This window comes from Camarhynchus parvulus, chromosome 13, assembly GCF_901933205.1.
Source record: "Camarhynchus parvulus chromosome 13, STF_HiC, whole genome shotgun sequence".
Taxonomy (NCBI): domain Eukaryota; kingdom Metazoa; phylum Chordata; class Aves; order Passeriformes; family Thraupidae; genus Camarhynchus; species Camarhynchus parvulus.
In genome coordinates, this window is record NC_044583.1 from 11,412,135 (window position 1) to 11,433,177 (window position 21,043).

General features: G+C 45.6%; 1 protein-coding gene across 1 annotated transcript in view; it reads right to left on the bottom strand.

Moving 5' to 3' along the window:
* Positions 1 to 21,043, bottom strand: part of MGAT4B (alpha-1,3-mannosyl-glycoprotein 4-beta-N-acetylglucosaminyltransferase B) — a 50,848-nt gene that overhangs the window by 14,444 nt on the left and 15,361 nt on the right. Inside the window, exons 2-3 of the mRNA XM_030957645.1 lie at positions 970 to 1,149; positions 150 to 290 (exon numbers count right to left, since the gene is read on the bottom strand). Of these exons, the coding sequence (XP_030813505.1) occupies positions 150 to 290; positions 970 to 1,149 (321 nt within the window). The remainder of the gene's footprint in view (positions 1 to 149; positions 291 to 969; positions 1,150 to 21,043) is intronic.

The window sequence follows — 21,043 nt, forward strand, 5'->3', positions numbered from 1 at the left end:
ATGTCACCATAACCAAGGAAGCTTGCATGATGCATGCAGTCCTTCCTCCAGTCCTGCTGGTATCTGTGCCACAGCAGGCCCGGAGGAAAGGGGAGGGACAGGCACCAAGGTGAGGAAGAGCACCAGAAGCAGCACTAATTCCCATTTACCTCCAGTGCGCCCCTGTCCCACATGCACGGCTGGCTGCAGACTGTTCTCCTTTGACAGCAAATGTGGCAAATGATGGAAGATGGTGGGAAGGTGCAGCACATTCTTGTTGGTGATATTCCACAGTTTTAACTTGGTTTCGTCTTAAAAAGGAAAAGGGAATCAATTGCAAGGCACGGTAGGTAGGAAGAGACTGCAAGGCAAAAAGCCTTTTTACAGCAGCCTGGCCACCCGAGACTACTGCTGGGTTATAAAAAATCAGGCCAACCTTTAACATGCTACCACAAACCCAATTAAAGTTCAGCAGGAGCCAGGAGGGCCTTAAAGAAGTCCCAAAATATTTGGGAAGGAGAGGGGAGAATGAAGATAAAATGAAGGTCAAATCAGATCTTTCTGTTGAGATCCAATTTTCTTCAACCGAGCAACTTAAAAAAAAAAAAAAGAACAAATAAATTGGTGAGGGGTGAGCCAGCCTAACTCCTTCCTCCCCCCTCTCTTTGGATACCCATTTTCCATATGGGTTGAATACATACAGCCATAGGAAACAGAGTGTATGACTTGCAAGGGAGAAAAAAAAGCTTGTAAGCAAGCAAATTGGCAAATATCCTCAGCAGAGGCAAATCCGTGTTTAATGATGCTTATGCACCTCTAATTAAACAGGAGTTTAAGAGCTCCCAAGTCTCTCTGAACTGCACAATTTGCTCGTGCTGGGGGAGAGAAGAGCAGGTCCTGTCCGCAGCCCTGCGCACACACACACCTCTCTACCTCCTCATCAGAAACAGCTCCAACACAGCCCCAGATCCTCAAGGCCTGTTTATTCACCAGATAAGCTGCTCCAGGTCCGGTTTATGTCCCGCAGGGCCTGCTTCTCTGACAGGGCTCTCTTGATCTCCTCCAGGACCAGGTTGAGCTCCTTGGAGCGCTTCAGGCTCTCCTGCTCGGCTGTGTGCAGCCGGTCCCTGAGCGCCAGGAACTCCCGCTGGTAGATGTCCACAACGTCACCTGAGGATGGAGAAGAGAGAGAAGCTCAGTCCTCTGTGCTCAGAAAGGTTTCACTCATATCTCCCTTGCTTCCCCAGCCCTTAAATTATGGATTTAGGGAGCTGTGGTCCAGCATGCACCCATTGGCAAAAGGGTCACAGGGAGGGCAGTTTAAGTTCAGAACTTCAGTAATAAAGCTACTTCCATTTTTCCTCTTTCAGCTTGGGTTTCTGGGTCATGTAGAAATAGAATCATAGAACAGTTTGGGCTGGAAAAAACCTCTAAGACCATTGAGTCCAACCATTAATCCAGCAATGCCATGACCACCACTAAACCACATTCCTAAATGCCACATCTACACGTCATTTACATCTCTTCAGGGATGGTGATTCCACCACTTCCCTGGGCACCTTGTGTGAATGATTGGCTGATTTCTCCAGAAGAATTTTTTCCTAATATCCAATCTATCCTTTTCTACAGGTTGAACCTTCCCTAGCTTGTTTGCCCTTCTTTGGACACACAAATACAACCACCTCCTGGAGGATCCTGAGTGATGGAGGGATATTGGCAAGGGGGGATGCTGCCCTGCAGTGAGACAAGGGTGCAGACAGCACCTCCTCCAGCTTTGGAAGAGAACCCAAATTTTAACAGTCAAAAGAGATTCTGGGACTCTAACCTCTCCAAAACACATCAGGATAAAGAAAATCACGTGGTAACAACTGCCTGGATGCTTATATGAATTCAAGTGTTTGGACACACACCTTTAGGATGTATCATAAATGTATTAAAAAACCCTTCTGCTAGGATAACAAAGCTTTTTGTTTTGAAACAACATCTTACCCCATGCTCTGTAAACAGAGCAATAAAACCATCAAGAGCTTTCAGTCAGAACTAACTATACAACAGCTGGGAGTGGAATCAGTGAGCCACTAATGAACCTTCCCGGGACATTTTTTCCCATTATTAATGAAACTGCTCATTAAAAATACACTTTTATCTGTGGTTATTCATTTGTTTTCAGTAAGATTATAACTCACAAGACTATACCCAAAGCAGATTTATCCATTGAATAGTAGACTCTTAACCCAAACATGACTAGGAGAGTTAATGATCAAAAATACTGCACTGGAACTTCACAACACAGGGCTATATATAAATCAAAGCAATTGAAAAAGATACACTGACTGCATTAAAAAATCTTCTATTTCAGGGTCCATGAAGAAAAAGCAAAAGGAATTTTGAAAATCAGACATATCCAGCTTCAGTGCAGAGTTTCCAAGACAACAGTGCTTCCCAGTCCAGGTACTGGTAATGCTTTTGCCTAGAAAAAGTTTCCCCTATTCAGTCTTTCCCCCAAGAAAGACCTCCTTAAAGACTCACTGCTTCAGCACAAGGACCCCCCCAAGGCAGTCTGGCTCCTATTAACCTTTTGACATTATTTTCAAAGCCACGGCACATGGGGAGGGAGCAGAGGAAGTTACACCCATTTGATGACTGCGTCCATCTGACAACACGTTATTCACAGAAATTCAAGGGAGAGACATAAACAAGACCAGTCCTTCCTTTTTCCTGTGCGGTGCTGCTCGCTTTCCACTCCCATCAAAAAAACATTTTCAAATATGCAGAAAAACAAGTTAACACCCAGCTTTGAGAGCTGCCACAGGAATTCTCAGGAGGATGCCAGGCTCTAAAAACTCGTCCCATGATGAGTGAGACCTTTACCTGCTGCTGCCTCTCAGACATAAAAATACAGCTACATTCAGCTTCCCAATACTCCACATTACAGGTTTTCCTACTTGTGTCTTTTACTGGCTGCATCTGGGAACACCAGCAAAGAACAAGTCTCACTTTCTGTTTTTGCACAACATGACGGCTCGTGCAAGGCTGGAAGCATTTGGCTCTCGGCATCCTGGGGGGTTACTATCCTGTGGATGCTATCAAAGCCAAATCACAGCTAAAGGCTGCCATTAGATCTTGTTCTGCAATACCTGGAGCAGAGTAAAGGCGAGGCTTTGCACTTAATGGCTTTTTCCAGAGCACTGCACTTCATTTGTGTCAGATTTAGAAGGGAAATGTCACTGATTATTCAGTCACTAATGACCTGCCCACTGAAGCCAAGAGCTGTACTTTCCTTAGACTGCAATGGTGATGTGCAGTCAACCATTTGCTGCTTTTCTGGTTAATGGCTGGAAGTGAAATTGTATTTGCTTCCAGCTTTCTTGTCATATGATGTCTTCGTAGGCTTTCCATTCTTTAATTAAAATTTCATTAAATTTAAAAGCTGATCGATCGTGACTGGTTCTGATGACAGCCTGAACAATCCTAGACAAAGCCTGAGATGGGTGTACAGTTTCCCATGAATTTCCAGTAATTTTGCACTTGTTGGCCTGCAATGACATGTGGCTGCAGATCTGTGTCCTCACAAAAACCCTCACCTCTGAGCCAGGGAGGGCTCTGAAAACCCACGAAGGGCAGCAGAGGATAAGGAGGGGGGATTGCCTCCCATCTCTACAAGCAAGGGTGGACACAGAAGTGATTTGCTGCTAATTAGGCTGAACAAATTTTTCAGCTAGTGTCAGTTCAGCACAGACCCTTTACATACTTTTCAAACCAGCAGCACTCCCTATCTACATATTTATTGTATTCCCTCCCAGCACAAGATAACAGAGCTCTTAAAATATCCCTAGACTCAAGCACTGCAGGACAAAAACTCCCAGCTATATCAAAAAAAAAAAATATTTAGCTTTTTTTTTTTGAGAGATAACACATTGCTTTGGGCTTAAAATATACTGGTTTAAGAAAGAAAGAAAGTCAGCCTTAGGTGACAGGCTGCAGGACTGATCTGGGAGACCAGAACCCTCTCAAACTTGCAGCACACATGTGCAAAGAACTCATTTCTCACCTTGCCAGGGCCCATATCTGCACTCAATGGTTTTTCACAATCTGTTTTTAGAAGCAGGCTGGCTGTGAGGTTCCAAGTGGGAATCAGGCATCCTCATACAAGCCAGTGCTCAGCAGGGCAGGGAAGCAGCGCTGGGCACAGCTGAGTGCCAGTCACCATCTGTCCATGCCATGCCCACCGCAGCAGCTCTTAGAGGGGACCCCTGGAGGGGGAGCAGCCCCAGGCTGAGGGACAGTGGCCACAGGAGTGTCTGGCTGAGCATCACTCACTGACCAATGTCCCCCACACCCCTCTCCTGCACGGCTGTGCCCGGACACAGCTGCCAGGCTTTGTGATTTAACTGAGAAACCTGGGCTGGGTTTGCTGAGCAACAACACAAACCACTGGGAAAGCAAAAGGCAGGGATGGCTTGAACAGGCCCTTTCAGGAGTTGCGCTTTGATGATGTTAGTGGGTGCCTTCCAAGCCAGAACATTCTGTGACTGCTCAGCAGCTGGGATGCAGCAGCGTGCAAGGGATGGGCACAGGCTGGTGGGGCTTATGGGCTGCTCCCCAGGAGCCTGTGGGTGTCCCACAGAGCTGAGCTCCTGCAGCCTCCCCAAAAGATTTATCCATCTAAGACAGGAACCCCTCAAAAAAAAGTATTTCTCCATTATGGAGAATTCTGTGTCTTCATTCTTATTCAAGTGACTCTTAAGTGCAACCTATGTTTGCTAGCAGAGGTGAGGGCTGGGACAACTGCATCCACATCCGTTTTCAGTTTCTGAGTGAAAGCAAAATAATCTGGTCCTAAACCAGAAGACAGAAATAAAATCAGACCAGTGCCAATAAAACCCCCACCCTGAAATCTCACAGTCATCCATCCACACACACATATATATATACACACACACATACATACTATCAGACAGAGTCAGGAATGTTATAATTCTGTATTTTGCATTCGTCTTTCCAATCACACTCCAACCTCCCAGAGAGTCTGCAGTGCATTTTAAACATGTCCATATTTCAGTTCCAATTACTTTTGGTTTTGTTCTCTGCTGATAACCTCTCCCAGCAGAGTGGACCCATGGCTAACGCCAGAGATTTCCCTCCAATTCAATCTTTTCAAAAGCAAACACACAGTCTTTGCTAGCTGGACTTGCTTCTCATTAGGAAGACTTTCAAGAGACTTGGTTTAAAAACTAAAAACAACCCTCAAACCTCTAAACTGTTTATCTCTACAAAATCTTGGCTTCTAGAGCATAACTGTACCTTTTGACCGCTGTTGCACAAACTCCCAAAGCCAAAAGAGCAAGAAGTGCAGTTCCCTTACAATGTAAATGAAGTTGGAGCAGAAAATTCATCTGCCTACAGAAAACATCTCTGTAATGACTGTTCTGCCTCATTTTATTTAAAGCACCCCTTTAAGAAATAAATGCTTCCCCCTCTAGGACTTGCAAGGGCCTGGGGGGACTGCAGAGCACACAAACAACTCTCTCCATGCTGGAGCATCTGTGTTATCCAAAAATGCTAACAGGCAAGAACAGGAACCAGGCTGGTGAGCCACTGTTCCCACCCCAGCCAGGCACCCATGCTGGCCCCAGCTCCCTCCACTCCAGCCCCAGCCATTCCCAGCAGCTTCTGGAGTTAGATGATGATTAGGGAATTTTATTTTATTTTGTTTTACGTTTTGATGTTTAATGATTTATATAATGCTGGCACGGCTCCACGCATTACACTCTAGATTGCCCTGATTGAATCGCAACATTCATTAGGTCTTTTGCTAACAGAATTTCACTGGACCATTAAAATGGATAGAAGGAGTTACTGTGCCGTGTCAGTGAATTAAATTCTGCCTGTGAGAGGCACAAAAGGAGCAGTCCTGCTTTACATGGAAATCTGGTGGCTGGTGCAGCACACAGGTGTGAGGCACTTTGCACACAGGTACACAGAGATTGCAGCAACGCCACAATAACCTATTTATACCATTAAAAGCAAAATGTTGCCCTTTGCTTATCTGGCTTTAAAAAGTAGAAACCAGCTCTAGAGACTCACCATAAACAAATCCCCAAATCATCCATCAAAAAACCAATGCAAAGGGACTCTTAAGCAGCAGTAAGAAAGGATAGTTTAGCATCCAAAATACCCAAATATCAGCTCCTCCTCCTCACCCCCCCACCAAAGGCAGGATGATGATTGAGGTCTTTTCCTTCAGATCTAAAGAAACACGAACAGTGCTCCTGTGAGATGAGAAAGCTGAGAGACACATCACCTTCCCTTCTGTGAGCCAGCAGGTCATTGCTCCCAGTTTCAGACTCATCTTTTAAAATCATAAATATTTTGGCAGAGTGGGATGTATGCAGCCACTGAGAACCTGATTTGCATTAAGGAACTGAGCACCAAGATACACTGAGCAACAATTCAAACACTGTCAAGGGTAGAGTTTGGGGAGTGGGTGGTATCTGGCAGAGGGGGCTCCCAAAAGGTTCCAGCAGTTGCAATTACCCTGTTGGGGGCTGATTCATCTGCACAGAAAGTGTGTTTCAGCAGTGCCATCACCACACAGCAAACACGGATGCTCTATTCAGTAAACATTATGCGACATTTAATTCTCCACTGTGTCCCAAACCACCTGGATACTCAGTCAAAGCAGACATTTTCTAGCTGCTGCTTATAAGTACACCCCAAGATTCTTAATTATAAAGTTTTTACATAATTTGTTAAAGAAAAAAAATTTAAAGCAAAAAAAGTTTTTAAAGAAACTTTTTCAAGTTTATAAAATTATATTATGGTGTAATTTGTGGTTACCACCAAGGCAAAAAGTAACATGGAAAGTAGAATCTTTAGTACCACTAGAAAGCTGATGATTATTGGGAAAATAGCTACAGGTGTGAAGAGCTTCAGGTAGGACAGGGACCAGGGAAGGAGAGAGGTGGCATGTGGGTTTCCCAGCTCAAAGCAATCGGGCTGGGTTAGGTGGTGCTGGCACTGGCACTTACAGGGAGGCCAAGTCAGCAGAGTCATGGAATGGTTTGGGTTGGAAGGAACTTTAAAGCTCATCTCATTCCACTCCTCTGCCATGGGCAGGGACACTTTCCACTAGACCAGGCTGCTCCAAGGCCCATCCAACCTGGCCTCAGACACTGCCAGGGATGGGGCATAATAATGGGCACTGGTGGTCAAAAGAGGTGTCAAAACAAGCTATGGTTTAGCTCCTTGTGTTCATCCTCTGCCCTTTATTTACTCTTTATTTCAGTTCAGTCAGTACCTACAGCATGTGCTATCCTGAACTGGGGCTGAATGATGTATTTTGATGCCCCCACCACCCCGATGCACCCCTCAGTGCCACCACTATGCTCCAATTGGAGCCTGTGATCAAGAACTGTCCTGAGTGGACGCAGAGCTGTTCTGGAGCACCAGAGTCCAGCATCTCAGTATCTCAGAAAAACCAGGACCCACCCTCCACACCCAGCAAAAGGCACTCGTTGCCCAGGTGGGTGACGGCAGCAGGAAAGACCCCCCACAGTCAGCGGAGGCTCCTGTGCTGCCCCTGGGTTGGCTGCTGGGTCTGAGCATCCCACAGCATCAGCGTCACGCTGAGAGAACTCATCAGCCAGGGCAAGAGGCTTATTAAAAAGTCAGCCTGTCTGAAAAAATGATCCTCAAATAAAGCACGAGCTTTCCCCAGCTCCAGTCTGGTGTTGTTTTCTTTAATATGGCCATTTAATAAGAGCCTGTGGTATATTTAACAGCATTTCAACCTTCAGCAGCTCCTTGTAATGAGATAGAAATGCAATGAATCTCTCCACCGACGGTCCCTCCCCAGGGAACACGGGCACCTTTAAGTCACTATTTCTTTTTGCAGCAGTAGGTGTTGATCATATTTCTGTTGCACATCTCCTCACTGGAGTTTAATGTTGTCTCAGCACATACGTCATCAGAAGGAGAGAGGAAAATTCATATCCCCTGTGCCTTGTTATTCCAAAGTATGAGCTACTGTTTGCATTGGAGAGTCAGTTCAGACAACATGCACACAGATATTTCAAAAAATAAGCTTTTTGTTTTGCTTCTAAAGTCCTAAGTTGTAAGTTTTCAGAGATAGGGATGAGTAGATTTCCCATTACTGGGATGCTGAAACACAACACAGATGGTGAGCATTCCAATTCCCCATTCCAAGGAGGAGAGCAAGTCACAGGGGCGCCTGTGCCCAAATCCAAAGGCTTCCCAGGGGGGATGTAGAAACTCAGAAATTAGGAATGTAAACAGCAATGCCCATCATCTCTGCCTAAAATGCCTTGGATCAGGGCAGAGGAGGCAGCAGAAGCTGTCAGACTGCTCTTGGGTACCTGCAGAGCAGGTTTGGGATCTCTTTCTGCAGCGTTGCTCTGTGGGTGAATCACAGTGAAGGATACAAAGAGCTCCTGAATCCCCTGGGCTTCACCTGCCAAACAAAAGCACTGGCAGGAGAGGAAATTCCCCGCAGGTATAAACCACCATCAGATTCTGACAAAGGAACCAGTCCTTCTGATTTGTCCTGGGGTTTTATCAACCCATTCAAGGGATTTATGAGATGAAGAAATCAGATGGCAATTCATTTTGCTGCAAAAAAGCTAAGGAGGAAAGGGGAAGAGGGCACATGCCGCCATTGATCTAAAGAGAAAAAGATGGGATTAAACAGTGAATTTTCATCATAACAAAAGGTTAACTATCCGGAGGAAGCCATAAGGATTGGTATTAAACTCACCAGCTAATAGATTTAGTGAGGATCTGGGGAAGGAGATGAATTTGTGAAGTAGCCAAATACAGAGTGGACATGGAGATAAGCTCATCAAAGCCAGAAAAGGAGCAAATCATCAGGAGAAGTCAACCAATGGCAAAATGACACCAAAACTGATAGATGCAATTTAACTGGGGGGGGGAGGATCAAGTTATTTTTCACATGGTTCTTAATTAGCAATATTAACTAGGGAGGAAACCACAGCATTGGTGTCTGCAGCCCAATCTGCAGCAATCCAGGGAAAAAAGGGGGGATAGGGAGGGAGGCAAACAAGATGTTAGTGTGGTTAGTGAACAGGATGGGGGATAATGGTATGAAGATTATAACATTATTAAAATTATGCTGCCTAATCCCACAATAGTTTTCACCTCAACTGAAAAAGAGTATTAATACAGACTTAAAAGGGGCTTTTGAGAGGGTGATAAGAATGATCAAAGGCCTGGGAAAAAATCCTGCTCTACGAGGAAAGAAAAAATATATGACATAATTAATCTTAGGATGGGCATGGTAATAGGGCTTATGAGGAAAAGTATAAATAATAGAGTGATATAATGAAAATATACCACAGGCTTCCATTCTCCCTGTTTCAAAACATAGCACTAAGTAACCATTACATTCAAATATTAATTTGAAACTGAAAAGGAAATGTGTTGCACAGACAAAGTGTATTATTTCTATGAATTCACTGAGGAATTTAAACAATATCAAAGAGTTGGAAGGTGCTGAGCCCAAGGCCAGGTAAAACAGTGTCCTACCAGTGGTCCCTGGTCTCAGCAGGGTTGGAAGCCCCCTTTTCTCTCCTTTTCCTTGGGACATAGATCATGCATTTCTATGTCTCTCCTCACAACCTAATTAGGAACACTGAAGCTTTTGTCTTCAAAGCAAAGCTAATTCATTAGCAATCTAATTATTTACCTGTGTAGCACCAATACAGCTTTCGAAGCATTCTTCTCTCAAATGGAAAGTGAAGGCTTTGTACTTGGTGAGTTTTTTAATAGCCCTTATTTGACTGGGGAATAAAAACATGCTGAAAGTGAACAAAATAAAGCATTATAGAAATCATGAGTCATTAAACCTCGAAATAATTGCAGCTCGACAGGATTTTTAAGTGAGGACATTACACAGCCAAACCTGGGCAAGGGGTGGAAAGGAAGGGGGGAAAAGGGGAATGGGAAAAGCTGGGAGCTTGTACATGTGGTCAATCCTACCAAGCAAACCAGGGTTTGGTTTAAAAGGAAATGCATTTGCCTGATGCACTTTCCTTACATGGCATGGCCATGGAAAATGCTCTTGGATGCACCAAAGGGCAGCAGGAACAGCCTGGCAGTGGAGAGGGTGTCGTTTGCCTGCTCTGAACATGAACATGCAGCAACCTGCAGCAGCCTCCTCTGTGCATCCCTGGGGTCCAGCCATGGCTCTGGGCACTTACCATGTCATGGGCCATGCCACTTGTCACTTGTCATGCTGAGCTGTGAACCATCACAATGCAGGAAAAGCCCAAATTGGATTTGCTTGGCTCTCACCAAACCCTCCGGACCGCAGTTCTCTCCCTTTCACCTCATTCTCACAACAAGCAGCAAAGCCAGTGAGTAAAATCTCATGAACCAAAACAACCCCAAAGGAACAGCTGATGGCTGGAGCTGCAGGACCATGTCTCCAGCTCTGGAGCTTTAGAGAAGCAGAAAACCCTGAAGCAGAGCAAATGCCTCACAGTCCAACAGGAAAACCCTTTCTATTATAACCTAATTAAGTTAATAGTGAAACAGAGACCTTGTTCCACAAAAACCCACAGCCCCCACGGATCCTGCTCTGTGCTTAGTGCTAATGGCTCACAAGTTCATCCAAAAGGAATCCCTCCAAGAAGGGAAGTCAATCCTTGCAAAGGTCACTGTGTTAATCATCACACCCCTTCTCTAGCAGCAGCTGTTGGTAATTGCCTGTGAAGGAGTCGAAATGAAACTCTTGTTAATCCTTCTCCCAACATTACTAAAATCAAACATCATTATTACCTCCCCCACAAATGACCCTCAGCCACCAGCACTTTGCAGCTGATGGACAAGCTCAGCCCATCTCAGGAGAGATGTGGCACTGACCGGTGGAAAAAGCAGCTCCACTTTGCGAATTGAAGGTGAGTTTATTGATTAGCAGCAGTAAGTGCTGGTGCCTTGTATCTCCCCACCTCCTGTACAATCGACCAGTGCACTCATCATTCCACTAAAGTTACCACCAGACTCAGAGCAGCCGAGATCCTGGAACAGTGGGAATTTGTTTAATCAATAACATATGAAGCTTTTGGCAGGGCTGAGTGTATGAAAAAATTTTACAACAGTGAAATAAAGTATTGCTGTGTTATAAATCAGAGAACACATATGGAAAAGTTAGAGTGATGTACTAAGAGGGATATCAAGGAAATCACAGAAGTTCTGGCTGGAGTCCCTGGCTCCGCTGATGTTAATAGCTGAGAACTTCAATGCAAGTCAGGTTTGAGTTCTTTTTCCAAAAGAGTAACTCATTTGCAATGCATGTGACTGTATTGGAGTGAAAGGATATTGAGAGCACTCCCCTCACTCCGCTGTTTATGTAAATTGTACATCTTGTCTACCTGCAGATCCACAGCCACCACCAGATTCCAATTTCCCGACTGTACCAATGCCTGATCAGCTGCACGACCATGCTGTTGGGTAGAGCAGATTTTAAAATCACCACATACTGATCACAGGATGAGCTGTTCTAAATTGCATTTTGTTTTAGTAGTCTTAAATAATTTGCAGAATGCTCAAAATAAAATGCATGCAGAACCTTTTAAAAATTACTCAGCATTAATATTTGAAATATTTATCCCCTGGGGTGCAGACTTGTAACATGAGCACTTAATGGGGTACATTTTCTTTTCTCCAGAGAAAAAACAAGACATTGCCATAAAATACCACACTTAGGCCAACTATAGCTGTTGATGCTATCTGAGGGCTCTCATTTCATTTTATATGCTAGGATAGTTCCTGGGAAGAAAAACATATCTCTAAAAGAACGGGAAGACCCACTTCTCCCTTTTGTCATTCACCAGCCAAGAAAACATGAGAGAAGGTTATCAAATAATGTGGACACCCCCTCCCACAAAGCCAGACCAGCTGCTTTGAATGCATAAAACCCTCCCTTATTTCTTCCCCTTGCAGAAAACACATCACTGGAAGTACAAAGACAGAATCCCCCCAGTAGTAGCCTGAAGTAAATTAACGTTTCACTACTTCAAAGTGCAGGGACTAACCCAGAACCAGGCAGCCTTGGTTCCACACCCCACAACAGCCCAGCTGCAGAGCTGCCTGCCAGCCCGTGCCAGCAGCAGCAGTAGCATTATTCCAGCAGATCAGCTCTGCTGAGAGGCAACACAGATGCTGGTGATGGCACAGCACAAGGTGGGGGTTGCAGGACATTTCAAGGGTAGAAAATAAACAGCTGGAGGGGAGGAGGATGCTGACTACACGGGTGTCCTACTGCTAAGACCTTTGGTTGCTTATTAAATGATGCCTGAAAGCTTCTCAACAAGCTGCTGCTCTGAAATGTTACTGGCATCTCCCTCTCCCCTGTGCCGAGCTCCAGGCAAGGTGTCACGAGCGGCTTTCAGCCAGCCAGGAGTGCCAAAATGCACAGGGTGCTCCCTGAACCTCCTCAGAGGGCACCAAAACCCAGTCAGCCCCACAGTCCCATGGCCTGATCCAGACTGAAAATTTAGCATCCTTGCTGCAGGCTTAATTTTGGGTCAGATCATCCTGCTGACCGAGCCAGTGATACACAGGAAGCACAGGGGAACCAGGATGCCCTTTTGGACAACAGCCCGAAAGGAGAACAGTTTAAATGTCTGTGAAACCACAGCCCTGGAGGTTTTGCTTTCTTGCAATGTCAGGTTTACCTAAAGGCTTAAAGGCAGTGCACTGAGCCTTACAGCCTGCTGCTCACCACCTCCAAAAATAGGTGTGATTCCGGGAGCCTGGACCACAGGACCGTGGTATTTATGCTTAATTTCACAACTATTCTTAAAGTGCTGCTGAGTCCTGGCAGAAGATAGTTCACACTCCCTGTGAGCAAAGGCACGCTGTTCACACCTCACACTCCCTTTGAACATGCCTATTTAAATGGATTTGGCTTTTCAGTATTTCACACACTGTTACCTTCACTGGTGCCATACATGAGGTTACCTAATTGCTATGGGCTGCTGTGGATCAGTTTTCCAGACCTTCCACCCCGAGGGAAACTTTGTTACAGCAATTTGACATGTTTAGGTGCTGCAAGAGAATGCAAGATGGGCTGCCAGAAGCTGCGCCCAGCAAACAGCGCTGAGAGCCCACAGGGAGAGTTTTCCATGATTAAACAGTTGCATCTCACAAAGCCCGGAAAGCAGCAGTGCAGCTGCACATCCTCCCAGCAGCATGTCAAAAATGACATCAGATCAGGCTGCCAGCTCAGGGAGGTGTGAGGGAAAGACAAGAGAGGGCACAGAGGGCTGGAGAGGCCACGGTTGCCCAGCAAAGGCACAAGAGAGAGAGGGCTTTTACACAATAATCACCCCGAGCACAACTGAGCAAAGCCACAGTTGGCAGTGAAGGAGTTAAAGTGAAGAAATCAACAGCAAACTACACCAGGAGGGACTGCAGGGGCTGACCCGCTGCAATCTGTCTGTCCCAGGGGTGCCAGGAGGTCAAAACTCAGGGAAAATCCCACACGGGGGAGCCAGGCTCAGCAGGCACAGGGAGAACAGCAGCGTGATTCACCCACACAGAGCCTGCCCTGGTGGTACCTGCAGCACCACCATGGAGAGCAACATCAGAGCCTTGTTCCCTCTCTACAAAGAGTTTTATTGGACTTCAGTGTCCAGGGAGGTAATTTCTGTACTGAGGTGCTTTAGGTATCCCTGATGCACGCGAAAGGCTCTCTCAAGGGCCATGGAGGCTGCTCAGCACCTCCTGCAACACCTTGCTGGTATATCCATCAAGCAAATCACCCTGGGTGAGTCCCCAGTTAATAACCTATCCTCACACCAGCTTCCCAAAGCTTCCTGCACACAGATCAGCTTTGTTACCCAGGATCATCGCTGTGCATGGCTGAGAAAAATCTAATCCAATTTCTTTCTTCTTCAGGAATAAAACATCAAGCGCGGGCAGTCAGTCAGATACAGCAGCAATGTGGAAGCGTGGCAGCACAGCTGTGTTATCATTGCCAGCAAACCCATGGCTGAGGGAGCAGTGGAGATGGGGGAGCTCCAGTGCTGGCATGGGCTGGGAGGGGTGGTTGAACACACAGCTTCTTTTGGGGAACTCATTATTTAGCTTTATGACCATGGAAAACCCCAAAATGTGTAAACTATAACATCACAACTTTGCATGTAGGTATTCATGATTACAAAGACAATCCTACAAGGTTCCCATGGCCATATCCAAAGCCTGGCGAGAGCAGGGGCATTCTGACAGCCTTATAAATCCATACACTGGAAGAAATATCATATTAGCCCTACATTGCTGCAGACTGGAGCAGCCCCAGCACAGCCGCCCAGTGCTCTGCACCACCTCCCTGGCTTGGAAGGTTTTGCCAAGGTACATATCCTTGTGCACCACCCAGAAGTGGCTAAACCACTTCAAAAGCCACAGTGGGGTCAGGATGCCACAGAGCGCTGCCTCAGCACTGCTGTGCCCCAGCAATGTCCCCTCTTGGGACCAAAACACATCCTCTGCCAAACCACCTCCAGTACCTCTGCAGCTCTGGCACTGCTCATTGGCAGCCTGGCCAGTGCACACACTGCGGCCAATTCCCTGGGCATGTTTTACTGAGGACTAGCCCAGGAACTCCGTGTGCGTGTGTGTGTGTGTGTTTGATATCAGATTTCAGGGAGGTGATGTTTCTAAAACCCTTCCCCAGCACAGATTTGGAAGGTGTTGGACAAGCAGCCATGCAAACACCCAGAAACAGGCAGGACGTGAGTGCTAAGCCAGCCCTGCACACCTGACAAATAAATTCTTTAAGGTTAGACAGCAGACTATAAAATGAAGCTATAAGCACATATCACTGCACATGAAGGAAAATGCATTCTGCTGTTAATGCCCATAACTTCCCTACTGACAGTAATGGATGCCAGCAAAAGAACAGACATCCAAGAGTGCCAAAACATGCACTGGTTTTTTTTTCCTAAGCTTGTATTGGGCATGCTACTTGAAATACAGAATGGCTGAATTCTATTTTCTCCTCAGCCCTCAAGCTGACATAAAATGCCCATGTTTTAATACTGTCATTAAGCATTAGGATAAATTAGCAGGGTTATAATGAATTCTCAGAAAAAATACTTGTGTCTTCAGAGCTGTGTTCCAGTTATACACCAAGCTGTATTTCAGATGAAATAAAAAGCAACTCCTATGATGAGAAGCAGATAAGAAGTCAGACTAAATAATGCTGGAGGTCCTTCCCACCTATGAAATAAAAAAACCCATATGTGTTATTTATGATCAGTGTACTACAGGGCCTGGCTGATCCTTTGGAGCTGAAAAGGAAAAGCTGGATGATCTTCCAAAGGAGAAGGGAGAGGAAGGAAAAAAGCCACTTAAGTTTCCCAGCCAGGGAAACAATTTATGGATAGGAGCATTTGCTTCAACTTCTTCAGCAAGGAGCCCGTGCACACTCCTCTTGCTGCTCAAAGGACATCTTGTGCGTATGAGCAAATTTGTCCAAAGCGTTCTGGCTCGGGCCGCGGCAGCGTGTTTAGAACACGATTTCCAGATGTGCCTCTCTCCCGTCAGTCCGGCTGCTGCCTCAAGCCAAGAGAGTTATATAAGCTGCAAAGCTTAATTGGATTATTTAGCCCAAATCTTTGGCCAAGAGGCAGCCAGGCTGGAGAGCTGGACAGGCAGCCTGGAGAGGAGCTGCACCCCCCTGGGCCTGGGGGGAAAGGGAGGAGCAGAACCCAGGAAATAAAGAGTTCATAAAGCAAGACTGGCCTCCCTTGTCTCCCTCCAATTTCTCACACCTCCTTGTCCCTTTTACAGAGGGGGTAGTAGCTGGTATTTTATTAGAGCCATGTTTTCCTACTATAACAACAATTAAAAAGGAATGCAAGAAGCATTTAGAAGACATGAGCATTTCCTCTCTGCACAAACAAGCATTTCCTGACTCTGCAGCTCTACAACATGGAATAACACATTTAGCAACCTTGTTTTCCCACAATAATATTTTTTCCCCAAACTCTGGCAGTTGTGGTGGCTTATTTTCCATTTAAGGGCATAATCCTGCTTGTGGGATAACCCATCCCAGCAGATCTTTGCAGATGTAATTATTAGGGCAAAGTCCTAAAAAAGAAAGTGTTGCGACTATTCTTGGGAAGAAATCAGGAAAGAGAAGAGAGAGAAGCTGAAGAGTTTCCAAATGCTGCAGCTACCAAAGTGTGCCAGAATGATTTTACTCCTTTTATTTTTAATGGAACTGGATAGTTAAGTCAGAAGTTAACACCAGGATATAAACTCACACTAAACTTTGAGAAGGTTGCCTGCTCAATTGCTTAAACAAAAAGTACATGCATGCTTGACAGACACTCAAATCATTGTCATGAGGCCCTGGATGGACTTTGTATGGCTTTACTACAAATAACAATACAAAAAAGCAGCCTGGCATCCTTCTCTGCCACTGCTCACAACATTCCCACCACTCTCCACTAGGCAAAGTGCCATGGATGAATTCAACAGATTAAAACAACCAGAACAGTACAACAGGCAGGGATGTGCTCAGTCCTGCTGGAAACAGCTCCACAAACACTGCAAATCACACACAGAGGGAGGATGCCTCTCACTGCTCCAGCTCTGGTCCCCAAAGCATCATGCACACAAGAACCCCAAAATCCACAGCATTACTGCTGGCATCCACTCTGCAATTCCTGACGAACATTCCCGTGAATGAGGAGCGGCAATTAACACGCAGTACCGAGTCACAGTAAACAGCAGCAGTGACCAAAAAGCTCTTTATAGAAGGGCTCTCTGCTACAATGCCATGATTACTAGTTATGGAAATATTTCAAAAAAAGGCAGACAAAGAGATTTCCACAGGGCACAGCGAGCCATCCAATTTGTGCTGTGCTTGGACTTCGTAAATCAAAATCCAAGCAACATTTACAGCACTCTAGCTGTTCCTTAAACTTTATTTTTCTTTGCTGCGTGCATTTTGTGCCCTCAGTGAGCTGCAGCTAAAGCTCTGCGTGACTGATGGGAAGGAGAAAGTTGACTCAGGCTGACCGGGCAAAGCAGGCTCACCCCCCTTCCCTGTTATCTGCATTAAGAGCTTCAACAAATTTGTGTAATACCCAGCATTATAGAAATGGATTTCCAACCAGAAGAGCAGTTGGCGGGATTAAACAAGTAGAAAAGCACATGCACATAAAAAATCAGGAGGTCTGCACACGAGCTAATGGAGCAAACAGAAAATCACTGGGCATGCTCCCTGGGCTGGAGAACCACTTCCTTTATGACAGACAGTAACGTCTCATTACAGGAGAAACAAATACAATAAAGATGAATATTCCATCTTCCCCTGGCTACATTTTAAGTGTTAAGCCAATACAAATTCTCGGGTTATATTTCACAAAAATAGCTACTCAAAAAAACCCTGCTGGCAGCGCAGCAGAGCAAATTTCATTTGAAAGATAAATCCTACATTTTTCGTAGGCAGATGTGAAAATATATCAGACTTTATCATAACAGCCCCTCCCAGGAGCTGAAGAAGCCACAGAGTAAATTTGCAACAAAAAATTTGCTTCCTTTCCCTCCTTGGCCTATATTGCTTAACTCAACACAGACAAAATTACGAGCAAATCAAGTTACTTCATCTGGTCACAGAGGCCACACACTCTCCTGCACCACGGTGCTCTGCAAAGTCAGTATGGAACCAACCCTTGGGATCACCAGTGAAACACTTGGAGGGTGGAACTGCAGGGCTGCTGTAATTACTGTCATCACAAAATGACCACTCAGCCCCACTCCTCCAGCGAGGCAGGACTGTACCAAGCCTGGGGAACAAACACTGCCTTGTCAGGGTGGCCGGGCACGAAGGCGCCTGGCACCAGCCAGGAGAAGGCTGCTGGCAATTTCAGGAACACTGCCAAAAGCTGAGCTGGAGCAGGACTCACTATTTCTGGCTGATAAAAGGGCAAAATCAAGCCACCTCCACAGTTTAGTGAAAACTCCTACAAAGCTGGCACGTGAAATGATCTTCAAGCTGCTGTCCGGTGCAGGATTGTAAGTCTGGATCAACACCACCTTCCCTCCTGCTGCAGGAACATTGCACTGAAGGGTGATTATCCATCTCTTATCAGGATGGGGCAGGGAGCTGAGGAAGAAGCATCTTTAATCAATTCAATCCCAGCTTGGTCTGAGAGAGCCAATCCCTGCAAAGAACATCCCAAGGCTGCTCCTACAAAGCAAATGAAATTCCCTATAGGAGGTGTTGAAAATGGAGGGCAGAGAGGCATGCACCCTACCCAGGAGTGTGCTGGGTGCTTAATCATTAAAACCTGTGGTTCCATACAGATCTGCATCTGCAGGTCTCACCTACCCCATGGGAGGGGATGGATTAGGGGTTGGGAGCTGGAATTACCCCTAACCCATCCCCTCCCATGTGGGCAGTGGTAGCACCAGGGGTCTGAGTGTGACTTCCAGTCTTGTGCCTCTTGCAATCTCATGAAGACCTTTCTGGATTCAAAACATTTTTAATTATGACCAAATAGTTAATCATGACTAGTAATGTTAGCTTTAATGAAACTATGAAGCAGACAATGATTTTTAACCCAATAACTAGGAAAAAATAAACCAAAAACCCATATGTTTTAAAGAAATCTCACCTGCTTGGTAAAGCTTTCCTGCTGCCTAAACCAGGATCAGTGATGACCAGAAGTGCAACAGAGCTGTGCAAGGGGAGCAGCTCCTTAGATCTGTAGTTTTGGCCAAACTCTGACTACAAACTGGAAATTCTGCTGGCCTAAAATCCCCTGGATTCAAGAATTGGAAGTAAACCTGCACCAAGAGGCAGCTGTTTCTGTGGACCAGCTTGGAAGATGAGCTTAAGCTTTTGAGATTGCTTATTTTTCTTAAGGTCGGTTTACATATATTTATTCCTTCTATAATCTCCCCTTGCCTTGCATCTCAACTTTGAATTATTTATCATCAGGTATCACATTCATTTGCATACTTTATGAGGTGCAAACCAAATGATTAGTCATTCCATATTAGACTTTCCTAAACCATCTGTGCCAGGCCCTGAAGCGGCTTGGTTTTGGTTTTCTTTAATACTTGGGGGGAATAAAAGTTCAAGGGGAGAATACTGGTTTAACTGTAAAACACAGAGTAAAATAGCCCATGTTTGTGGATAGCAAAGCTTTATTACTCTGCTAGAGCCAGGCTCCTCCAGGAAGGTGCAGGTGATCATCTTCATTGTAATTTAACCAGTGATACAAATTGCAAGCAGCATTATTTCAAAGACCTCTGTTTATTGATTAGAAAAAAAGTCCTTCTCCTCTTCCTGCTCCCTCCTTGAGTGGTGCTGATTGCACACAATAGAGAGCTATCACTTAAAGAGCCAATTAAGTCAACTTCTGAAAGGTAATTGAATAGCTGGAATTCTTAGTGCACTATTGTACTGCATTATCTTGATTGCAATGAAGGAAAAACAAAGCAGCCAGAGCAACAAAAATTAGAGAATGAGGCTCTGGCCATAGGTAGGAATACTGAAATAGATAGGCCCATTAATGCTGCCCCCCTTCCCCCCCAGAATATTTTCTTCCTGTGATTACTTCTAACTCTTGCTAGAAGTGTGAGAAAGCACAAAAAAACTTGGTCTTGTTTATTTTCTGCATTGGCAGGACTTTATGAGGGATGGGCTGAGCTGCTGACCAGGCACAGAGAACGTTTCTGGCTGCAGCCACCCCAACACACCCCATCCCTGGGGGGAAGCCAACATCTGGGCATCCTGTACTCAACCAAAAGCTTTGACTAAAGAACTTCTTGTGCCTTGGGCTATGAAGATAACACTTTCTGTACAGATTCACCCATGACTGACAGAACCATCAAGATATTGTTTTCTGCCCTCCTGGCTACCTTCAAAATACCCAGAGGACTTTAGACCACCTCTGGGGTTTCCATACCATGGCCTAACTGGGCTGAAGTGAGACTAAGATTTTGAAAGCTGTTGGGAAGAAGGACATTGTTTTAGTCCCTTAGAAAAAAACAAGCTTAAAAAACCCCCAGTTATTGTAAGCCTGCCAGCACTCAGAATTTATATAAAATAACTCATTTAAATGCAGTAAAAAAATGCATCACAATCTGAGAAAAGAATCCTCGGAACTCAAAGGCACTGTCTGTACATGGTCAAAATTCACCATCAATTTTTGAGCAATTACTCAAAGTACTCACAGCACTCAGGTTATAAAGCATTTACACAGACACATAAAATAAAAGCTTTTTCCAAAGTAGGAAAAGAGGCGCCACAAAACATAAAAATCTCCTTCATTCTTCTGCACCGACAGCAGCCTGTGGTGTGACCTTCCACCCCTGTCCCCCGGCCCTGGGTTTCCACGGCAGCACAATCAATCCACCCAAGCTCTGAGCACACTAATGCTGCTCTCCTCGAGCAGCTTTGGCACCAGCTGCCTCCCCACATGTGCATTTTGTCTGGCACTGGAGCCTTGCTGGAGAACATAGCACTGAGCAGGGTGATATGCTGCAGACAGGATGCTCTCTGTGTCTCCTCCTGGCACACCTCAAGGCTCCTGCCCTGAGTCCCACAGACTTCACAGCCCAGAACAAGGACAGATCTCCAAGAAAAACCCAATAAATGCCATTCCTCCAGTAGTAAGAGAAATACAAACCCATCCTTCTGTAGACATGGCTTTTGTGTTTGAGGGGCTGCAGGAAGGATGCTGAGAGGGAGATTCCAAAGGGATTTACGTACCCAGCAGGTTGGGAACCTCTCCTGTGCCCTGACTGCCCACCTGTGAAATGGGCTGAATGACAAAGGGCTTTGCTTTTCATCAATCCACTTCCCTCTCCGGGAGTCAGGGGACCCCTACTCTCACCTACTCCACCCTCACCCTACTGCTGTGGGGCCTCAGGAGCCCTCACTCTGAACAGACACATCCATCCATCCACTGGGAATCTGGCAGGACCATGTAAGCGACAGCTGAAACACGTGGTACCAACCTTGGGCACTGTGCACCACAAGTATGACTGGGCACACATG